This window comes from Prinia subflava, chromosome 6 (assembly GCF_021018805.1).
Source record: "Prinia subflava isolate CZ2003 ecotype Zambia chromosome 6, Cam_Psub_1.2, whole genome shotgun sequence".
In the NCBI taxonomy this organism is placed as follows: Eukaryota; Metazoa; Chordata; class Aves; order Passeriformes; family Cisticolidae; genus Prinia; species Prinia subflava.
Genome location: NC_086252.1, coordinates 12,786,518 through 12,810,086, shown reverse-complemented (window position 1 = coordinate 12,810,086; position 23,569 = coordinate 12,786,518). Strand labels below are relative to the sequence as shown.

At 39.2% G+C, this 23,569-nt stretch overlaps 1 protein-coding gene across 1 annotated transcript in view; it reads right to left on the bottom strand.

Moving 5' to 3' along the window:
* Positions 1 to 23,569, bottom strand: part of BMPR2 (bone morphogenetic protein receptor type 2) — a 104,694-nt gene that overhangs the window by 24,023 nt on the left and 57,102 nt on the right. The window contains exons 4-5 of the mRNA XM_063400288.1: positions 1,887 to 1,997; positions 1,274 to 1,365 (exon numbers count right to left, since the gene is read on the bottom strand). Of these exons, the coding sequence (XP_063256358.1) occupies positions 1,274 to 1,365; positions 1,887 to 1,997 (203 nt within the window). The remainder of the gene's footprint in view (positions 1 to 1,273; positions 1,366 to 1,886; positions 1,998 to 23,569) is intronic.

The following is a 23,569-nucleotide window of genomic DNA, read 5'->3' as shown; positions in this document are numbered from 1 at the left end:
AAAATACAAATGGAGGAGGAAGAGAAAATAGAAGGGATAACAAAAGTAGTGTTTCTAAAGATGATAAAATTGTCTTACAGGAAAGTTTTCAAAGATAAACTATTATTTAATGGAGAGACTTTCTGTTTCTCATCCTTTTATATCACTGGGTTGCAAAGCAGCAGCAAGTCAGTTCAAGGTACAAACCTGGAATGTAATCCACCCACAGAGATGTCAAAAGGCAAATACAGGTTAAAACATTTGTCCTGCAACACCCTGTGACTGGGGGTAAGGGGTCAGCTTCTTAGGGTACAAGAAGCAGGACAGAAGACACCACAGCAGATCCCTCTACCAGCTTTCAGACTTGGAGAAAGTCACATTATCATTGCATTATCAGTGCATTATCAGTGCACTATCAGTGCATTATCAGTGCATTATCAGTGCATTATCAGTGCAAGGGCTTTCATCTGGGGTTTTGCACACTCCTACAATGCACACTGATAGACTCTTGTAAACTCTGCCTCAGGTCCTTTTTTGGTGGCAGAAGGCACCTGAGGTTCTTTGCCAATCAGTCTGCTGTCACCATTAGAGCCACTCCCACTGCACGTCTGCAGTCTGCATCTCTAGGTGGGGTTTCTACTGGGAAAAAGAAAATGTCTGCATCTCAGACATTCTACTAATTTTCTTTCTGGCTAAAGGGTTTTAAAAATTCCATATGTTCCATCGAGCATACCAACTGGAAGCATGACATTTTGCAGTTTTGTGATGATACATCTAACACCAAGCTGAGCAGAAAGTTCTGGTTGGTCTCTAGTTGCCATGGAGCCAGATAGTGCCCCACACCGAAGAATGACTACACATAAATGCACCACTACTGAAATATACTGCCCAGAATCTGCAGTGCGTTATCTTTTCCAAGAGTGTTACTAAAGAATTTCAAATTCCTACAGCAGAACACTGTCCTAAAAGCAAGCAGTGTCAAGCAAAAAAGATGAATCTTTTGATGCAATGCTGAAATACAGCACATTCTAATTTCCCCCACTACCTCCCCGTGTTTCTTTTTCTGTTCTCAAGGTAAAACATGTTCTAGCTAATACCAATAATATTATAACAAAATTAGACAAAATGTACCTGTAGTAAGGCATTTTAAATTTTAATTTATTCTTGAAACTGTGATTTAGTAGAAGACATTACAGGAGCACTGATACATTCATTTCTGTAACTATGCCTGGGATATGACCACAAGCACTATATTGAATTCAAATGAAGATTAATAACTGAGTTGAATATTTACCTCTAACAACTTTAGATTATCCAGATCCAAAGAGGGCTCTGACGCTGCTGCCTCCATCATGTTCATACTGTGCAAACCTTGTTTACGGTCTCCTGGGGAAGAGGGTGAGGAGGAAATCAGCCAGTTTCCTTTCTGGACATGCTCCAAGTGAAAAAAAAAATGCAACTTACCTGGGACCTGGCAGAATTACATATTTCAGGCAAGGATGTAACAAGTAAAAAGGAGTCCTGTACAATCTTCTCAAAGCCAGCAAAATTAGCAGAGAAGGTGCTAGTAAGCTACAAACTACAGATACCTGCTACACAACTATTTAGATACTTCAAAGTCACTGGCCATAACTATAAAGCATGTTCACCACCTCAGTTAAGCTCTGCTGAGCAGAGGATTTGTGGAAGAAAAATGGGTCCCAAAATGCCAGCTTAGAGAAGTCATAACTCTGTCCAAACTGTTATGAAAGGAATATCACTACAAAATGTCAGAGAGGAGAAAGGGGAGCTGCATTATGTACAAGCATGTAACGGGGACTGGGGAGAACAGAAGACCTAAGTATAACTTTAAGAAACAGCCAACTGAACATTGAAAAAGCAAAGCCAAAAAGATCATCAATCCCTACCTGCAAGCAACCTGTATCCACAGAACAGAGCAACTATCAGAACAGCCAGTACAGACACACATGCCATCGCAATAACAATGGTCTCATCTTGATGAAAAGAATGAGAAGAATCTGAAAGAAAACAAGATGAGGACTCTCGTAAATTTGAAAGAATCAACACTATAAAACATGTAATTGTCATTGCAACAATGAGAAGACAAATACACTCTGGGTTGTCAAACATCCCATTAAACTCCTTTTCCTCTCAAAACCTAGGGATGGCAAAGGAATTGATCAGCTCAAAACCAGCTGGGCACACGTTCATCGGCAGCTTTTGCCAGTCTTCCCCTGCCCTGTAGCGAGAGGCACGGACAGCAGAAAGTGACTCTTCTTTTTATCTGGCAAAGGTCAGTGCTGCTGTACAGGGCCAAGCTCATGCAGTGCTCATCTGTTTTCTGTGCCTTAATCCAGTTGCCTGGTATGAAACAGGTTTGTCACCTTCACAAGGTTCTTTTGTTGTTTTTCCCAGGACAAAAATCTCACGAGCTTGCAAATTGGGCTGCAAATATGATGAACATTGAATATTTCACACCCAAATACCTAAAACATATGTAAGTCCACTTATGTAAATATTTCAAAATACTTTGGAGTTTTGATTTGTTTTGTGTCAGTGCTCAGATAATTTTTGGAATTATTCTTACTTATTAATACACAAAAATAAATATCTCTACAGACAGAAACAGGAAACTTGAAACAAAAATAAAACACCAAACAAAATTAAATAAAATTAGGTTTTTTGAGTCTGTTGTAAAATAGCATTTAACTTTTTGTCAAAATGAGTGCCTTGCTTTTCTTGGTTATCAGGTTTTATCAGGGTTTTTTGGTTGAGTTTTTAACTTCCCCAGAGAGGAAAAAAGATTTCATGAAAACATTTGTTAGCGCCTTGAAATGCTTCTCCATGTCAGACTCCAGTCTTGCTTCTTGCAGGCATATAAAAATCCAGCCACTTTAATACAAAAAATTATTAGTGCAGATACTCTTCTGATGTCAGAATCACTGGAATGTGGTGCTACAAGACCTCATTTACTTTGGCTTCAAAACCAAGTTTGGGAGCTATGTTTAAACATGTCTTATATACTGCAAAAAGTACTCCTTAAAAGACTGTAACGAGACATAACTACGCTAAAACCACAAAATATAAAATGCACACAAGACTTAAACATTAGATAAACTTTTAGGTGAGACTGAAATACAATTCGTCCCAGTCTATACTACCTGAATAAACTGACAGATTCACTTTTCTTGAATTGCATTTAAAAGAAATTCAACATGATTCACTACTTCAAATTCCCAGTATGGACAGACACAAGAGAACCAGATAAAAAGGAAAAGCAAATTTTAAAGACAACAACTCTCATTTTCACATAACCATAATGGTAAGGGGAAATAATGAAAAGCTGGTAAAACGAATGCCAGAGAGAATTTCAGCTGTGACAGAAGTACGTGAAAAATCACCTATCAAAACCAACACGCAGCTCATATCTGATACACCCTTTACATACAAGAGAGCTTGTGATAATCACAATCCAATTTAAATTTGTTCTGTCAAAAGAAATACCATCACTAATGGTTTTGGTAAAATAATTTTCACTATGGAATTAAGCTATTGCCATAGAATACTAATGTGGAATATGAGCTGTGACTTCCGTAGTGAGGAGATTAAGACATGTATTATGATTATCTTCTAAATCATTAATTTAAAACTTGACATACATATATACTGAAACCCACAACATCATAAAGGAAACCGTTACATCATACAAAGCCATATGAAACATGACACAAGTGTAAGCAGTGAGTAACTGCTGGCAGGGAAATGGTAGCTCTGACTTTCATATTTTTATGAACAGAATTTACATTTTATTGGGTTATCTTTTAAAATATATATTAAATGTGGTGGGTTTGGCATCAGTTCAAGACAGTGCCTAGCATGTACTAAGGAGTAGCAGATTTTGAGAGACTGACCCTTTGGTTGTAATCCCAAAGGTGCATTCTCCCTGACTGCACAACTAGAGCGCTACCCTCCCATCACCAAATAACTAACAATCATTTCCACCAAGGTTTGCCAAATGAGATCTGATGCCCAAGTTTGATTGTTCTTCTTTAGTTTTCTCTATAATTAAAGAAGGCTTAACAACATGCCTCCATCAGGAGGGCCCTCCTCTACCCTGGAATGGGATTTTGCTGTTCACGGGCATCCTGAGCAGCACGCTCCTCCGCAGCTCTGGTTGCACTGCCACACTCCCCTTAGAAGTGACTCTGCATGCTGAAGAGATACCAGAAAATCTCAAGATAACATTTTACTCCCATCAGCAGCTGAAAAACATGCAGAGAAAAAGGACAGTTTCTCCCTCCTTCCTTGATGGATCTCCTCTTGGGGTTTTTCTGTTTAGTGAGTAGCTGTGCAGCCACCAGGTAACCTCACAGACCTCCCCGGCCTTCAAGAGAAAAGAATGTTTTAATTTCTTTTAAAACAGAGTAATTTCATAAGAATTTTAGATTGGTTTATCTTGAACTAACTTTCAGTTTTTCTAAATATTTAAAAATAACCCTGTCAACATTACAACAGCCAAATCAGTCCTACAGTGAAAGTTACTACTGTCAGGATGATGAGCAATATTTATAAATTTAAGAATAAATAAACTTTCTTAGTAAGAGTAAGTGAGCATCTCAATGGAGTGATAACATGCAGCTCTAAACAGCATGAGTGAGTAAAATGCTGTGTGTGACAGACAGTCATCTCCCAGCAAGGACAACTTTACTATCTTTTGCTTGTAAATCTACACTAAAAGGAAAGCACAAAAACCCTGCAATCACAAAAGGCCCAGGCAGCTCCTACCCCTCCCTCCTCCCAAAAGTGTTATTCCTATCAACCCTCTATCTGCTTGGTAAAACAATAACTTCGGGTTTTGTCAGATTATCATTCTTTCTTATACAGAACAAAAAGGATATGTCACTTATCAACCCAGATTTAAAACCTTCCAAAACTTAACAGAACTCTTTTTAACTCACTAATTTTATTAATCATTCTCTGGATATATTTCATCTTTACTCTTTTATACCATACTCACCTTTAAATGCCCAGCTAAGAACCATATAGGACCTGTCAAAGCTATGCAGAGGTTCACATTTGCTCTTTTATCTACTTCTAAGTAATTAATACAAGTTTTTTTACATACGTATGCACACAAGAGTCATAGTTCTATTGGTATTACTTGCAGGTGCATTTTAACTAACTCACCAAAAGGCACATCAGTGTAGGTCAACAAAAGCAATCACTAACACTTAAGGAAGGCACTTTTAAAATAAGGATGTAAAATGCACATGTGTAGAAGTTTCTTTTCATGCTTTCTTCCATGAACTTATGGTCTGGGCCAAAACAACCACGACTCATCGTGATTAGGACATTCATTATGAAAGCTATGATTTGATATTACATTTTTCTGAACTCAGACTTGGTTCATCTTCAACTATTGACAACCTCTTCCTCAAATCAGTGGACTCTTCAAGTTTATTTGCGAGGCTCAGACACGTGCCCTATAGCTTCATCGTGTCATTGTGCAAACTGACTTAAAACATGCCTAACAACTGCTCAACAACCTCATTTGAATTTCTGGAATCATTACCAATATTTGGGTACTTAGTGACAAATACCAACTGACTTAAAAACACTGTTTTCAAATCTCAGACTAGGAGTGCTGGTATCTCAGTACTGTTCACAAACCAGTGTATTGCATAAAAAAAGCAATACCATAAAGAGCAGAATTGGCTGCAGACTCCAGAAAAGCCAATAATTAAGGAGTTGACTGCTGAGATAAATTCTATGTGCAGCTGTACACAGGAGATCTTGTCAGAGCTTCCTCCCATTTATGTTACTGTAACTGAAAGGAAGGCTGGTGAAGGTACTTGTTTCACAGCTATTTGTAAGTGAGGCTTTTATTTCCAGCTTCAACTTAGGCTCCCTGATCTACAACAAAATGTGCCACAACAAAACATTAAAACCAATGGGAACTGCTGTAAGGCCCAAACAACCTTAAAAGCCAATTTCTTATCCCACTTGAATGGGAAGGAGAGCAGTGCCCACTGGTCCACTGACTCTACACAAGCAGCCGTGCAAGGATGCCACGTGGAACACACCCAGCATGTACACACTTCTGTCTTGAAACCTTTTGCCAGTAATTCAAAGTAGTCAGCAGTTCACTTAAGTCTGACAATCCCATCGCAAAGAAATATCACAGCAAACAGTGTAATTTTTTTTTTTAAAGAAAGAAAAAGAAACTAAGCACAACTCATTAAAACAGAAGGACAGCCTCCCTCTGGCTGGCGAGCAGCTGGTAACCAACAGGCCACCATCCCCAGAAGCGTCCTGACCTCATCATCAATAAAGGGCTTGTTTTCAGGTTCCAAAAACCCGAGTACAACAGCTCCTGTGTATGGAGAAGATACACACAAATAACTGGGAATGTGTTTCAGAGTGAACTGTGAAGAGGAATGCTTCTAGTATTCAGTTAGAAGTGAGTCATCTGGCTGAACCCAGCCCTGCGCTTGGGACACTCCCTGCAGGCACTTCTACCACATTAAGCATTTCTCTCCCTTTTCTCAGGCATTAGTGCCATAACAGTTTCCAAGCACTTATACAATATCTTTGATGAATTAAGGGGTTTGGATTAAGCTTCCATACTGCCACACATGGAAGTTGTCAAACTGCTGCTTTCCTAACCTTCCCCAGGAATGACACAGAATGAAGAACACTGCCAGCGCTAATGGCATCAGGAAGAAGAATGTCTTTTCTTCAAACTAAGTTTTCCACTATGAACTTAAGCTTGTAATATTAATTAATGCAAAAGTATTCCAATCTGCACCTATGCTTGAAAAAACATTTTATTTCTCTCTAATTTAACTTTCAAAAATTAAAGCCTCTATTGTAGGCTTCCTGTTCCCATACTTCAAAATAAGCATTTATGCTATGACCAAAGAATGTTGTGAGAAATCAGAGAAAACTGAGACAAAGCCAGGTAACAACAGCCAATGACAAGTGAGTCTGTAAACATACAGAACTCCTTCCTGGGAGCAGAAAGGGGATGCACCATTCTTCTATCTTTTTTCTCCTTCAGCAAATACCATGAGGCCTGCAGACAGGAGGCTGCTCTGGAAAAAGCACAACTTAACCCACCACTGCCAACATCACGGCGTCAGTTCAAGCACCATCGTCTGTACTCTTGGAGGTAAAATACTGCAGCCTGGATGATTAACCATGAGGAACCCAGAGTTCTTGTATTTCCTACTTCACCATTCAACACATTGCTTCCCCAGTACTATTAGTGAAATGAGAGGGTATGAAGCAAATGGAATGGGAAATGAGGAGAAGGAAGGACAGTCTCCTCCCGGCAGCAGCTGAAAGCTGTCCAGAAAACGTCTGTCTATCCCTGCACCAACAGTGCTGCACCACCATGCCGAGAGAGCTCCCTGGGACACCAGAGAGGCCACTGTTATGATGAGGCATCTTAAGGCAGCCATGAGAAAAGGCACTAAGTGTTAACCAAGTTAAAAAACTAGGAATCCCAAGGGGGAAAATTTGCTTGTGTAATTAAAGGCTGTATTCCAACACAAACACACAAAAGGATATGGCCTTGAAACTGTGCAAGCAATGACATTGTTCCCTTCTAATATTTGAATATGAAACCTTGAGCTTTGGAATGTTGTTTCAGTGTTATGTATTTACATGGTGATGATCATATAATAAAGGACACTGGCACATCAATTTCCTCCAGATCTCTATATTGCCATTAAAGCTTTTCATCCCATTTTCAGAAATCTTCCTGCTCTTCATGTAAATGACTCACAGCTGTGTATCTGCCACACAGTAGTAAACAATTCTAGAAAATATATGTGTGTATTTAAGTTTAGAGAAGTATTGTATAAAAACATTTTAGACAAACATACAATTATTCTATATGATCAAAATCAGTTTTAAAAGTAATTACCTATGTTCCCACAGAATTTCTGGTAGCTATATATCAAAAGCTAAGTGATCTTAAAGCTGATCGGTAAAGTATTAACATTTATTTAATTTGCCATATCCCACATAAGTAGCAACATTAGTCTTGAACAAATAAGGAAAATAGCATCCTTTAACCTTCACAGCACAACAGTAACATCTGATTCTTCAAAACAACTACAGCTGTATGGACTCTGATCAAAGTCAGTAAAACTACACAGGGATTCAGAAGATCTGCCCATACAGATCACTTTAAAAAGAAGCAGAGTCTTCACGCCATCCTACAACTATTTCTTTGATGTGATAGATTCAATATGTTCACAGCCAATCTGGTGCAGGAGCTGCTCTTCCATGAAGGAATCTCAGTGATACCGAGGATGAGATCAGAAGGAAGAGAGAAAGCCTTCGGTTCTGTCACCCATGCAGCGTGAGATGGAAGGCTGCAGTGTGGGGGCAATGTGGCCTTCAGCTGCAGATAACTGCAAATATGCTCTGCAGATCAGAAAGAGCCTTTCAAGTGTATTTAATACAACTTGCTTTCAAAGCCACATTTCACAGAAGCCTGGCACAATTTTCATGGCAGTGATAAGATCTCGGTCCTTTGAAAAAACATACAATTAGCAATCTTTTCCAAGGGCCCACAGACCTCAATCATAATCTGTTTATCTGTTTTGTCTACACAAAGCTTGTATCAAACATGTCCTCAGAATTCTCCACAACTACTACAATATGCATCCCTTACTGCATTCTAGCAGCACATGCCAACCAAACCAAAACACCTCATAGGGTCTTTTTTCCTCTCCTCCTTTCTGGACAGTAATCAACATTTTCTTCTGACCAAGTGACCATTGCTTCATTCCTGATCCACTGTCTCGTAGCAAGAGAGTACACAGTCCTCGTCACATTAGAGCAAATGACAAGAAACCCTCTGATAGAAACACTATGCCAGAACAACCCAAACTATTTTATGTAAATCCTGAATTCATTCAGTGCAGGGAACAAAACATGTAAGGAAAAAAAATAAGCGGAGTATTTTAACAAAAAAAAAAATGTTAGTAGCCTTTTAGATACCATGGACATGGGTCAGATTCTCATATAATGAAAACAAGAATTCCATCTACACTGATTTAATTAAAAGCATTTAAATATCTATTTTTAGTTAAGTTGGAGCTACAAGGTTGGAATACCTTTAAATTATGGTCTACAGACATCTACAGTGAACTCCAGGAGGAGTTCCAAATTAGTTCCAAATTTTCTATTAAATATACGTAGAGCTGAGAATGATGAATGGAAAAAAATAGTATTTCCTAAGAACTTCTGCTACTGACCCAAGCCTTTAGAGGTATGTGTTTTAAAACAACTATTACCCTAACTCTGTTTTATGAATCCATGGATAAGAGGTAAGATTGTGTCTTTCTGCATGCATTTGACAAATTATTAATAAAAGTAAGATCCGTGTCCAAATTTTCTAGTAGGACTACAAAATGTTATCAGCATGACCATCTTCAATACTTAAACCAAAGTTAAGGCAAGGAACCACTGCTTCACATAAAGTTTTTGGAGGCACTTGAAGGCACAATGAAGTTAGCAAAATAACTTCTATGGAAGGGACCCAGCACAGTACACACACAGATGGAAAGCACAATGAGAACTGTATTTTTTGTGGGAGATGGTGTGACATTCTTCAACAGAATAATCCTGCCAATCCGTAACCCTAAGGCAGTTTTCTTTCGTAACTGAAAATGGATGTTTTCCCTGGACTTAACAGCAAGTCTCTGGTTTCCAGTCTATTGGCTTAGATGAAACAGATAATTTGCGCTTGCTTCCAATCATTCCAGTGTTTGAAGAAAAGATGAAAACAGTCACCAATATAGTTCCACTTTGCACTCAGCATATTTGACTGATTTTAACTTTTAATATAAAATCTTCTATACTTATTGTCTGTCATAAGGTACCCTTTATGACACATCTTTTCATATTTTTCTCCACATCAGGAGAGCTAAAATTTTAATGCACTTTTCACATAATCACATCACTGTGTGGAACCTGGACTGTCAGAAAGCACCAGTCTCTCACGAGACTTGCAGTAACATCAAAACCTGGCACTCATGCATCACAGATCCCATCTGCCTCCTCAATGAATGCCTCAAAACATCATATAGCTTGGGCTGTAAAATTTATTTCCCATAATGTGCTCCAGAGGAATCCTGCTGTAGCTAGAAGTCAGCCATCCGTGATGGCAGAGTTTCAGTGGGCATATCTCTCTTCAAAAATCCACCGCTAGAAAATGCAATTTGGATTTGAGCTTTGTCTCCAAAAGGAGGATTCCCTTGCTGTCCCTGCGGCCAGGCAGTCCCAGAGAGAGAATCCCTTCAACAGAACACCCCTTCTCTGTCCTCCTCTGGTACTGGCTGCCACCAAGCACCCAATCTGGAGACAGGCTGGGGTTGGTCTTTTTTGTTCATTTTGAGTGCTGAAGGTTGCAGTGATACATGAAACTCAAAAATGAAGCATGAGTGGTAATGTCTTTGGCAGGAGAGTGTGTTATGAAATCCCTAACTGCTCTTTCTTTGATGACTAGATACAGAGAGGTGAATTAGCAGCTTGTCACACATGTGCAGAAGAAATTAATGAGTTCATAAAAACCCAACAAAACTTCTCTTTCTGCCTTTCCTTCAGGGAGTTCAGGCACCTTCAGTATAATTTCTAACACTACTGAATAGACTCTTACAATCATGATGTATGTAAAAAAAAAATAGTAATCCTAATACAAAACTAAATTTAGGTTATTCTTTCTGAAGTTCCCTATATATCTGATTACTAGAGAGATAAAAGAAGTATCTTGCTTCTGTAGTCAAACTGTTTTCGAGTACGCCTCAACCTTACCTTCAGGCTAAATGGAAAGCTAATTTGAGCACTTAACATACTGGGGGCATCCTCCACTTTGAAATAAAAGCCAGAAAAAATATTTTAATAAAAAGGCTGAAAACTACATTTACATTATCCCTTTATATTCATATTGGACCAACAGGACATCTGCTTATCAAACCAAACGCTAACACACCAGCTTTAACATAATGGCACACTTCCAGCCTCTGTAATGCACTGGATCAAAAACTGCATGTGCTGCAATGGAAACAAAATGAGTGCTTCAGAAAGCCTCTTTAAAGATATTTGAAGTTATTTTAATTCCAACAGGCTCAATAGCTACATATTCCATGTCTGCAATGTTCCCAGGCACTAAAAATAGAGCCCAAAAAATTACATTGAAACACTGGAATGCCTGTTTTCATATGGGTGAGCTAACAACCAACCCCTTGATCCTTCAGAAGAGGCAGCTCTGATCCCATGTGCTGCATTTTTCGTATCTTCAGGAGTGCTGGAGCCCAGGAGTGCTGTCTCCAGTCAGTCACACGTCCCTTGCTCCTACAGAAAGCCGCCCCCCGTGGCAGCCGTTTCCTGGGTGGGAAGGGAGCCCAGCCCACGTGTGGGATGTCCGGGCGTGTCCCAGCAGGTTCCTGCGGGGCACACCTGAGAGAGTGGCAGTGCCCTGCTCACAGCCACGCACAGAGACACGGTGCTGCTCCTGCGTGGGCAGAGCACCCATGTCCTGCCAGGACAGCTGCACACCTCTCACTGACTTTCAGGAATAGGGCTTTTTCTTGTCAACCTTAGCAACAGGCAATGAAGAATGAACTGATTTAAAGGTTATGATTGTACTGGGTGTTTATTCCAAAACATTTCCCTAAGCGCGCAATGAAATCTGAATTATTGCACAGTTTTGGGCAGCCAATCTGTTTCAAGTAGAAGCCCAAGACCAATACAAACAGGGTAAGAATGTGTTCTGACAAAACCTTTCATTACACGTTTGGTTTATGTCCTAGTATTTCAGATGTAATACCTTAAATCAGCTTAATATTGTAATCCTCAAGTACAGCAAGTATTTTAGTACTAAAACTTAACTTTTCCTACTCTCTTTAATTCAAGAAGATATTTCTATACTCCTTGTACAACTCTGTATAGCGTACATTCTTGTACATATCAGGTTTTGTGATTTTAAATTTGAAGGCCTATACCACAGAGTTGTGAATTAAACCTGTCTCATATTTTAGAAACATTCACAGTTAGTAAAAGATTGTGTTTGTCTGGCTAATGCAAATTCAGACAATGCCTGCAGTATTCCAAAAGGTACACATCTGTTCTAGTTCTTGCTATGATGGTTTAGGAGGAGAGAGTACATGTACATGTCCTATTTTCCCATTAATTCTATCTACTCTCTTATTTTCCCCAATCATCTTCTCTACATTGCTATATAATTTCCAACTTTAACAAATGCTTTTTCTAGGACTTCAAAAATATTTTGGAAGTCTTCCGTAACCTTAAGATGAAACTAATCACTACATTTCTCTATGCTCTAACATTGTACTGGCAGGTCTTACCAGGTATTTCCCAGATGAAATGGTCATTAGGGGGAACTGAGCAATGAAGCAGGAGGTTGGGACCAGACAGAATTCCCCCTCCTCTCTCGCTCAGGGTGCCTGAGGAATGCAGTGAACAGCGCCTCCCCTTCTCTTCCCCAGGACCGTCGCAGTCTCATCCAGTCTCCATCAGTGCCTCAGAGTCTCGCTCCTGTTCCTCCCCTGGGCCCACACTCCCAGCACAGGCCATCCCTGAGGACACTGCTGGCCCTGTGTCCGCGGCAGCGAGCGGAGAAGGGCGGCGGAGCAGCCGAACCTCTCCCGGCTCCTGCTGAAAGCCGCTCTCCTTCCCAGCTGGGAGGCCTTAGCAAGGGCCATTTCCCTCCACTGTCCCTGCTTAAATGGAGATTCAGATGGCTTCCAGACAGGAAGAACCTCTCTCAAAGATACCTTGCAGATAGGAGATGCAGCTATCTGGGGACATGCTCAAGCAGAAGGAAATAAAGGACAGAACAGGCTGTGGAACCTGACAGGGCCTGTGAGGAGAGGCAGCGGCAGGGCCAGCACTGGGCTGGGCAGGAGCTGGCACAGTGAGAGGCACAGAGAGCAGAGAGGCTTTAACCTCCCGAGGACCCCAGCAAAATCAATAGTCTGCTGTGACACACAGCTCCTGTTTCCAAGGCACCAGCTGGAGTGACCTTCTTCAAACAGAAAACTGCATCTTGTATGAGAGCACACAAGTGCACCTTAGGGATGTGTAAATGCGCTTTCTTGTCCTAAAGGAAAGAAAAAAATTCCAACTTGAAATATAAAATGAAGAGAAACTCAGATTGTGTTTCTGGCTCTGACACAGAACAGCCTGATCTTAGGTAGGTTACTTTGCTTCTTAGTGCTTTATGTTAGCTAGTTATATAAAGGGAAAAACAGTACCTCCTCTAACTTCAAAGGTTATTCTGATTACTTTAAAATAGCATGAAGATGAAAAAGGCAATAACGATAAATAGTAATCCTTAGTTTGCACTTATGCAAAATCCCTCTACAGATCTAAGTACTTGATTTCAGATGAAATGCAGACATCGTTTGATGTTCAGCTCCTGCAGCACCAGTGCCAGCTCGGGCATCCCTTGCCTCCCACTCCCAGGTGCTGCTCCAGCGCAGCGGTGCCCGACAGCCGCGCTGCACAGCCACGGCCCTGCGGAGCTGGGAGCGGCATGGGAGCCACCGGGGAGACCAGGCAGGGGAGGAAGGGCCATATCTACGGCAACATCCTTGCCAAAATAAATATACATCAATCAAGTACAAAGGCTGGCATCAAAGCTATCAATTCGTGTTACAGCTGACTTCACTTGTATAACATGTTCTGCCTGCCCTACAGTAACAAACTTGTTTCAAACCAGGAATAAATATTTCAACACAAATCTGAATAGGTCATGAGGAGACGTTTCATAATCCTATGGAAATTACTTGCAAATGATGTTGGAGGAATCTGCTTGATTGCTAGATGAATTTCACAGACTGAATAAAGCTTACATGATATGGCTTCTGTAACTCTTCTAATTAAACATATTTTCTATGTAATAAAAACTTCCTTAAATCAATCCCTGAACTGGTCACAGCCCTGAGTATTGGTTTCAGTTGCTTTAACGTTGCTGTACAATTAAACTGTAAGTCTAAAACTGGTGCCTTCACAAGACATTTATTTACACAGATACTGTAGAAATTAGAATGGAATAAGGCACCTTTTAAAAAAATGAATATAAAGAAATCTTCTGTCAATCTAATTTACTCAAATCCTGACCGTACCATGAAATCCTATTAAATGAAAGGCAAAACCCTCAAGTCCCATTAAGCAAGTAAAAATCTTTTTTTGCAAAACAAAAAAACCAAGATTAAACTTGAGACAGACTCTTTTGTGACAGGTGTCCCCACTTTAACACATCACAAAATAGATGCAGTCACAGGCAAGGTTTTCAAATGGTTCTTCTTGTTCCCAACTGGTCACCATCAAAGCATTTCTATACTTCACTGAGGACACTTTTAACACATCCTTGTTTGGTCACTCAAAATTTAAGACACCCTCACTCACTAGTATAGATTTAGGAATATGCAACCCTATGGGCTTCATCAAAGTGAAATCACATAATGAGGATAAAAATGAGGATTTATGATTGCAAATCAACTTCATGCTTTCAGCCTTAGCTCTGGTTTCATGGTAAAGGTGGTGGGTTTTTTGTGTTTTTTGGGGGGTTTTTTTTGGGTTTTTTTGGGGTTTTTTTTGGTGTTTTTGTTTGTTTGTTTGGTTTTTGTTTTTGTTTTTGGGGTTTTTTTTTGTGGTCTTCCTTGCTTATTCCTTCTAACAACTCACAGGTAATTATACCAGTTGGGCCTCTGAGCAGATATTGCTCTGTTACTGTTTTAGACAAGAGTTCTGGTTCCGGATCTATCCTTTAAAAAAGGAAATCCAAGTGCTTCATGAGTTCCATGATGCTTACACAACACACTTTCTAGTTTTCTTTCTAAACTGCCATTTCCTGGAAGGTTTCAACACCTGGAAAGGTCTGTCAGGAGCCCAGTTCACTGCAAAAATGTACAAAGTTGTCAAGGACTTGACCACATATCTACCAAACAATCAAAACATAGCTCCGTTACAGGTGCAAGCTGATGATATTTGCCAGCTATATATTTGCTTCTCAGAATAACCGGCACCTACCTGGTAACTGTTTCATTCTGTAACCATCTAGAAAGAATGGGAAAGCCTGCCTTCCAATCTCATTTCAAGGGCTCTAGCATAACATAGGCTGGCACTGTGCCAAGAGCACTTTTGGGAAGAAGACATAACCCATTACAACGATTACAAAGACATTAAGGCAGTGGAAGAAATTCATGTCATGCTTCTGGCATCAGTTGTGCTAGGCTACTCATCAGCTCTGGCTTAGGCACTATGTATGCCTAGAAAGTGATAACTTCAATTCTAATACAGCTAGAAAAAACTAGAAAAAGCTCTAAATGTAACTGTTTATGTCCACCTACCAACTCGCTCATAAACTCACATGTAAGTGTGCAGGCAGAAAATGAACATGTCCTTGATGAACATTTATGTGATACATGATCTCAGCTAATCAAATACTTAGTGCTGTGTCCTCTTATACAACAGGAAACTTCTGTTCCACAGCAATCATGGCACAGTGACCACACTGTGCCAGAGTCTTCTTAATTGTAGGACTGTGCTCACCTCCACTCCCTGCTCTGAGTAGTCTACTACAGATTATAATGTTACACACGGGCTCAGAGCAGGATCGAGCTCAGCACAGTTGGGAGAACCTGTTCAGACTGATATCTTTAGTACCTTATTTCACTTGGTCTATTCTGGAATATCTAGTGAAATCAAGGATTCACAATTTATGAGTTTCTCCCTCCATTAGCAATACTTAATTATTATTGTCTTCATCACAGGTATCTAACACTCCAAGACAATTATGAAAATTTTCTCCCCACAAAGGAGCTTAATGTTTTCAGTTTTAATTGAAATAATAAAAACAAAACTACACCAAAAAACAAACAACAACACAAAAAACCAAAGCCGAAACCAACTAACCTTCCTGAAAATAACATTTAACTGTAGGAAAAAAAGGAAAAGTGATGTTAGCACACCTGAACTATACACTGAAATCTCAAATTAGTTTCAAACATTTTTCTTGATGCACACCTTCCCACTGCCCTCACTTACTAACTTTTCTCTTAGTGCCAGTGGAACAGCAGTGTCTGGATCTGCATCCAAAGGAAGAACACTGCTCAGTGCAATTCACTGTGGCTCAGCATCATCCATTTTGCCTTAGTCACTGCAATTATATCCTCAGAGCAATGGAGAAAAACAGAACCACAGTTCAAATATAACCAATCTGTATTGCTGCAGTTTGAATGCCTACCCTGTCAGGAGTTCATGTTGGTGTGAATGTGGGTATTTTCTCCGTGCTTGAGGGGCTATTTTGTCTGGTTTTTCTATTGGGGGAGGAGGGGGTGGATTTGGGTTTTGCTTCTTTTTGACGTTTTTATGTGTGTATCATTTTGGTTTTAGTTTTTTTAAAGAGTAAAACCCCCTAGGTCAAAGTAATACACACATAAAAACTGTGCTTCTGTTTTGTAACACTAGTACTAATTTATTGGGGTTTAAAATTCTATTCCTAAATGCATGACTACTTTTAGAGTAGGTTAATGCTTTAATAGGAGAAACAGAACTGCAACCAAGCAAAAATTATCAGAAATTATCACAGTTGCTCCATATTGGTTCAGCTGTCTAGAGCACATATCAGCACTGTATTCCTTCAGATAGACACATCCAGTTTGTGAACAAACAGGGCATTGAACCACAACTCAAAGATAAAAAGAAATATTTTTATTTGGCACAGGGGAAAAAAAAATCACTTTTACTGTTACAGCTCCAACACCTGTATTTCCCCTTCTAGGATCATGAAAGTGAGAAGTGTTTTCACACAGGATGCAAGGATACCTTACACCCTTGCTCAGTCTATATTTAGTTTTAAGTCAATATGAATGTCTGAAACAAGGAATTTTTTGCTAGTCCCAGAAAATACTTACAGGCCTGCAAACAGATTCTAAATGAGCCTCATGCCACCAGTCCAAGGGAAGGCAAAAATCCAGGCCAAAGTCAAAAGCTATATATCATTCACGGGTACTCCTTAAACTTTTAGGAAATAATAATGCCAAGAAACATCTATGCAGTATTTTGTAGGCTCAATCTTTCAAATAAATGCATAAAATTGTAGTGATTAAACATTTGAGTTCACCTCACTGGAGTTTCAAAGGAATTTAAAAGAACTGGATCACAAACTCCAATCTCACTGCAACTCGATATTAATGTCTTAGAAAAAGAAGTCCTTCCTCGGATCTCTGAGAAAATTACAAAACTATCTTTCTATTTCAAAATAAGAGAAAAAAGCTAAAGCACAATTAGGAAAAAAAAAAAAAAAAAGCTAAGGTAATAGAAAATCTTCACACTTCTTTCTTTCAGTACATTCCTAGCCCTTAAAAATTGAATTCCTAACTTCTCTCCCCTAGACATATCTATACAGCAAATGTTTTTCCATTAATTGACTCTGCATGGAAGTATACTGCACAAATAAACTGAAATAGGGTGAAAGTTGTATTTTATATTCAGTAAGAATTCAGTAAGAAAGTTATATATTATATTCAGTAAGTTATATTTTAAGGCTAATTAGTATATTGATTTCTTTCAAATTAAGAAATATGGTACAGAATAAAACATCTTAGTATCCCAAAAATAAAACACTGATAAATAACCCGGGGCTTCTGAGAAAGAAATGTATGGACTGTCTAAATAAATCTAATGTTCAGTTTTTCAAAAGATCAATACCTATTCTGATATTGAAAACATGAAAGATAAAAAAGAACAAGAGAAGTCAGCAGATCTCTAACAGCTGACATGAAAAATCAGATCTCCTACCAGAAAATTCAGTCCTAATGAGAATTGCAACAAGGGAAAAAAGGTCTCTGTCACACACAAAAATAGACACAACACTTGGTGTACCAACTCTAATGCTCATGTATTAGTGTCCATAGCAACACCCCAGTATTCATTTTATTTATTAAATACAAACCAGCAAAAATAATAATAGTGAACAGTATACATCAACAACAGCTAATTCAATATATAAGGATGGAAGGGACAACCCCAAACCTATCACAGAAAGAAAACAAAACTGCAGCATTATGAAGAGTAAGACAACAGAATAACAAGATAAAGAGAGACAAAGAAATACACAGTACGGGTATACAAAAGTAGTTATGGATTGAGGAACTCTATTCTTTATAACTTCATTTAGGTCTCTTTATAACTTTTTCAGGAACTCACCACACCCTAGTCTGACTTATCCGCCACAGTAAGCTTCCTCCATTATATAACGCACACAAATGTAAACAGTCTTTTTGAAATCAACTTGAATCCCTGTTTAAGTACAATTACATTCACAGGAATCTTCACCAAGATTTTAGTGACTACACTGCCATCATCTTCCATTTGGACAGTAACAACAGGAGTTATTCCATCTTGAAAATTACAGCTTTGAAGAAACCTGCAATTGGTGTATAAGCAGGAGTAACATGGCCAGGAGCACACCCCTGGATGCTCTATGAACTCTGTTTATCAAGCACATGTGTTCTGTTAGCCAGAAAGCCAAAAGATCACCTCAGGCAACTTCAAAACAACCCTGACATGTCAGTTTTTCAGAAATAATGGAGATATCTATAGCCAGGATGACATATGTCAGGAGCTAGATGCCCAGTTATGAAATCCCACATTCAGAATTCCAGAGTTAGTCACAAGTTCACAATCCAAACACTCGAGGCACTTAGCTGAATTTGCCACTCACTCTTTTAATAAGAAGGACGTGAGCCTTTCCTTGTAAGGAAAACTCATTTAAAACACTGATCCCCAATGTCCATCCACATGCAATGATTTTGTCTGGTACGATGAAAATATGAAGGGAAAGAGACAATCCATAGCTTCCATCCAGTACAACTCCTAACCCTTTTTTATACTCCTGACAGAAGATGCTCCACCAGCACAGTTGTGAAAGATATGAAATCACACAAAGAAGAGTCACTTAGTGCATATATACAAAGATAAGCACAGACAGTCTCGAGTTCAGGCTTTGGCTGCAGCACCTACAAGCCAGATCTCACCTGGCACAGTGCTGCCAGCAGCCTCTGCTCCCTGCTTTGGGGACAATGCTGTGATCTCCACTCACAGCCTGCCCTGCAACAGCCTCTGCTCTACAGGAGCCACCTGGCAGCTAACCTACATAATTCCAGCTCTTTTGTCTAAATGTAATTCAAGTGTCCTTAGAAACAACATCACACTGTTAAAAACCAAATGCTTTATTTACCTAGAGCTCCTAGGATTGTGCTGGGTTGATTTGCATTTTACCTCCAGATTGCACCCTCTCTGAAGATACACTGAATGCTAAATCGTAAGGAAAGGAGCCAGAAATCAATGTTAAGTAATGTATTGGATTTTCTGGATCACAGTATTTTTCAGATAAAGGAAAAAAAGCAATCAAAAACTGCTCAATAAGGAAATGTAATTAATGACCAGCTTTGAAGGGCCAACATATTTTAAGTGTCTGTCTGGACTTTCAGCTTCCTCTGAGGCATTGTGCTGAGCCATAACTGCAACTCAGGTAAGACTGCAAAGCAGCTGTGCTAACAGGCTATTCCAAGAGTAAGTTAAATACCAAGAACCTAAATCTTTCTTTATAAATTGTATCCATCTCAAAATCATGACAGAGAATCAGATTTTTTTTGTCAGCAAACTAGCACATAGGACAGAAACAAGTGAGGCTTACTGAAAATGTCTAATTAAGGAGCAAGAAAAAGACATGAAAGGTTTTCCATGATCTAAACACTGTTCTACACAGATGAGCCTAATAGCACTGAACAGTAAACAAACCAGTATTTATAACTGATCTTCTGTTTTGCACTTAACAGCTCCAGTCCCAAGTCTGCCTCTTACCATGCCAACAGACTGAGGACAAAGACTATTACTGTACAGGGCACAGGGTAGGAATTTATTAGTAGTAGCTGGCAACACCTAGCAGTGCTTTATAACCAAACTTCACAGAGCTCTTGCACCTTTTAATCTTAACGCCATTCACTGCAAAATTGTTCAAGAAACCCAGAGCAGAGCCATGCTAAAACTCCTGAGGAACGCTCTGTGGGTGACGTGGCAGGACAAAGGGGGTTACAGGAAACTGTTCTCAGCAAGGCCAGCAGCTCCAGGCTGCCCAGGGAGACAGATACTGCAGTCTTTTGAAGCTAATGCCCTCTGTCAGGAGCTGGAGCCGCCCCGCAGCCTGTGCACAGCCACTTCTGCCATTCCAGCTCACTGCAAGGAGCCTTTAGCATGACACGACAGGGAAAGCAGGACATCAACATCACCAATGTGAAAATAAACATTTGAAAAAGCACAGGGACACAGACAAGCAGAACCACCACAAAACATAAACAGTGTTTCCATTTTGCTTGGCAGTGACTTCAATGTACACTGTCTTGACTAATTCAGTTAGTATACTTTTTTGAGATGAGTTACCTAAACAAAATTCACAAGCCTTTAGAGAAGAAATGTTTCCACAGAGGTGTAGTCTTAACTCCCACTGAAATGTTAACGTGTACAGCACCCAGCCTTAAAATACTTGAGGAATAGTTACTGAAGCCCATCACCATCAGAGAGCCTGTCAATCTATAACGTCACCCAAAAGTGCACTGATAAGTCAATCTGCCTTCAGAAAGCTCCTACCTGTTTCTCAAATTATCTGTACTAAGTAGCAGTATAAGGTTTGTTTAGAATAATGATGATAATGCACACATGTATCACACTGCATATTGCAGCATGTGAATAAAGACATATAAAGTATAGCACCCTTGTCTATACTCCACTTTGCCTTGAGATGAGGCAAAATAATTCTTATCTGCTACCTTTATTATTTACAGTCCAGCTTTCCACTAATGCATTCTGAAAGAGTATCACTCCTAGGAGCCTTATCTACTTCTACCTTGTGTCTATAAGGCATTCACAATAAAGCCCCAATGCACACTGTCACAAGAGATATCAGCTAATGATGACATTGAATGTATTATACAACAACACAGAAGTCTGACAGTACTCAGCATTCCCAGTAAATGGAAACAGTATCTTTACTATATTTGTATTACCCAAAGATATTTGCAGATCTTTAAACTCTTAGAAGTGCATAAAACATAAGCAAGTAATTTCCAGCTGAGATGTAAATTAGCGCCTCAGGAACTGCACATGATACAAGACCGTGAATCACTTATTTACAGATATTGGTTAACTTAAAATGCACATTTCCACTATTACTGAAGGTGGCAAAACCAGTGATTACATTACCAAAAATTTGTGTTTCCTTTCTTAATGTTAGATCTCAAATGTGAATAAGATAGTCACTGTGGAGTACTAGAAACAAGCAGGCCATTTCAAGGATGACAAAGATGCGGATAAGACAGTTGTATCAAACGAATAAGCTAAAAGTTAGGCTCACATGTACTTCAGGAATTGCAATCTCTAAGGGCTCAAGAAAAACATGTTTAGCCCTCTGAAACAAAGCACAAATATACCTCTAGCACTTCACACACTATATTGCAACGACAAGATATAAAAAAAATCCCACCTTGCATCCCAAAAAAAGCCCTTTTGAGATTCCAGCATTATTTTAAGAGAACTTTGTGAAGATCCTTGCTTTCGCCCCTCCAGGTCACAATGCACCACTAATTCCTGCAGTTACCTTTCCTATCAAGTATGCTCCAACAGAAGTCTGACAAAGCAACAGGGAATGTACTTGTTAAAGGAAAAAAAAAAGAGGGTTTGGGTTTTGGGTTATTGGTGTTTTTGTAAAAATAATATTTGAAATACTTCTGCTTTTTCAAACAAACATGTTTGCTCTTTTAACATGGTTTTCAGCATTTTGTGGGTTTGGTGCATAGCAGAAATTTAAAAACATTTCAATGTCAGTGCAAGTAAAACACTTCAATTTCAGCTTCCTGATTAAATGTTTCTAGAAGAGAAAAAATTTACACATACAGTTTTCTGCCTAAGGAGGTTTTGCCTTCACAGCTAACATTTCATCTGCAAGACTCCAATTTCACATCAAAGCTTTACTTTTAAATTCAGTAAAGATTCAAATTTAATCTCAGGAGACTATAATGTCTTAGAAGTTAAAACAGTAAGTGCTGCTACCAACAATCTTTAAGAGATTCTGCTTTTGATGGATTCAGTTTTAATGGGAAACTGAAGTTACTAGACAAGCATTACCAGTTATCTTGAGAGACTTGCAAAACGTTCCACTGGTTCTACAGAAGTTAAGGCTTTCACTTGAATTTCTAAATAACCTTCTATTGCAATTGCTTTAATACTGTGCCTCCTGCAATAACTTTCACTTCTACTCTTTGTCCCCTACACTAATCACTTTTCCCTCAGCTGCAATAACATAAGACATAGGCTTAATTAGCACACGTTTCACAAATCTTATCACTAAGCATTTGTAGCAATGTGTACCCAGTGTCACAGCCCCCTCTGCAGTTAATTAACTTCCTGTAACCAAATAAACAGCAAAAAATGCCCCACTAAGCACTACATTTCAGACAGAAAGCAACTGAAGGTTCAGGAAAACAGCTCATATTTGTCAACAGCTGGCTAAAAATCCAATTATTTCATAATGAAGCCAGTATAGTAAAGAATTATTTTAAAAAAGCCCTACATTTCATTTTCCCCCTGTATCAGCTGCTCCACATACCATCTCTTTTAAGAGAGAGACATACTAAGAAATCTCCATGCACATTCACCTGTATCTCCTTCAGCAGTTCAGCAACTTCTCTACAGTGCCCTAAAGCAACTTCCTCAGAGGCACGAGTAACATCCTCTTGCACCAAATGCTTAGCTGTCTCAAAGTAAACTTCTTTTAGGAGATACTAAGGCCCTTAATTACTGTCTTTCTATTTCCTCCCCTGCCTTATAGTGAAGGCACATTAATGACACAGAATGCCTCATCACTTAAGTGCCTGACTGACTCGCAATCATTTCAAGGGTACAAGTTTTAATCCTCGAGTAGGTCACTCCCACCTTCATCTTTTAAATCCTGAGATCTGCCTCCTTGAAAAGGTTTGTAATTTTCTTTCTACATCTAAATCACCTGAAAACAAAAAGAACAATGCACATGAAGGAAAAAGCTTATTTACAGTGTGGTTTTTTAGATAAGACAGATCAGAAATTAAAGACCAGCTTAAACATCAGCTACAAACGTAGCTGATCAGGGGCTGCAACCCAGCTGAAGGAAATGCATTCCAATTATAAATTAATATCGGATGCTGTTCTCCAGAAAAAGCAGTTCAAGACAACTGAGAGTGAGCAGGGTTACAGCTTTCCAAAATTAGCCTGAGATGATCTAATTCAGCTTCAGTGAGAGTTAGATGAGTCTAACTGCTGCCTCTCAAAAACAATAGTTAAATGGAAACTGTCTCATTACTACCATAATTTACCTGCCTCAGCCACATACATTAGTGATTATTTATTTTTCTTTAATGGTAGCCTTTGTCCAAGTTTCCATGCACAATTCCATAAGCACTTCAAGTCAGACTTTTACATACCTATTTTATATACATAGCAAGAAGGCTGGCAA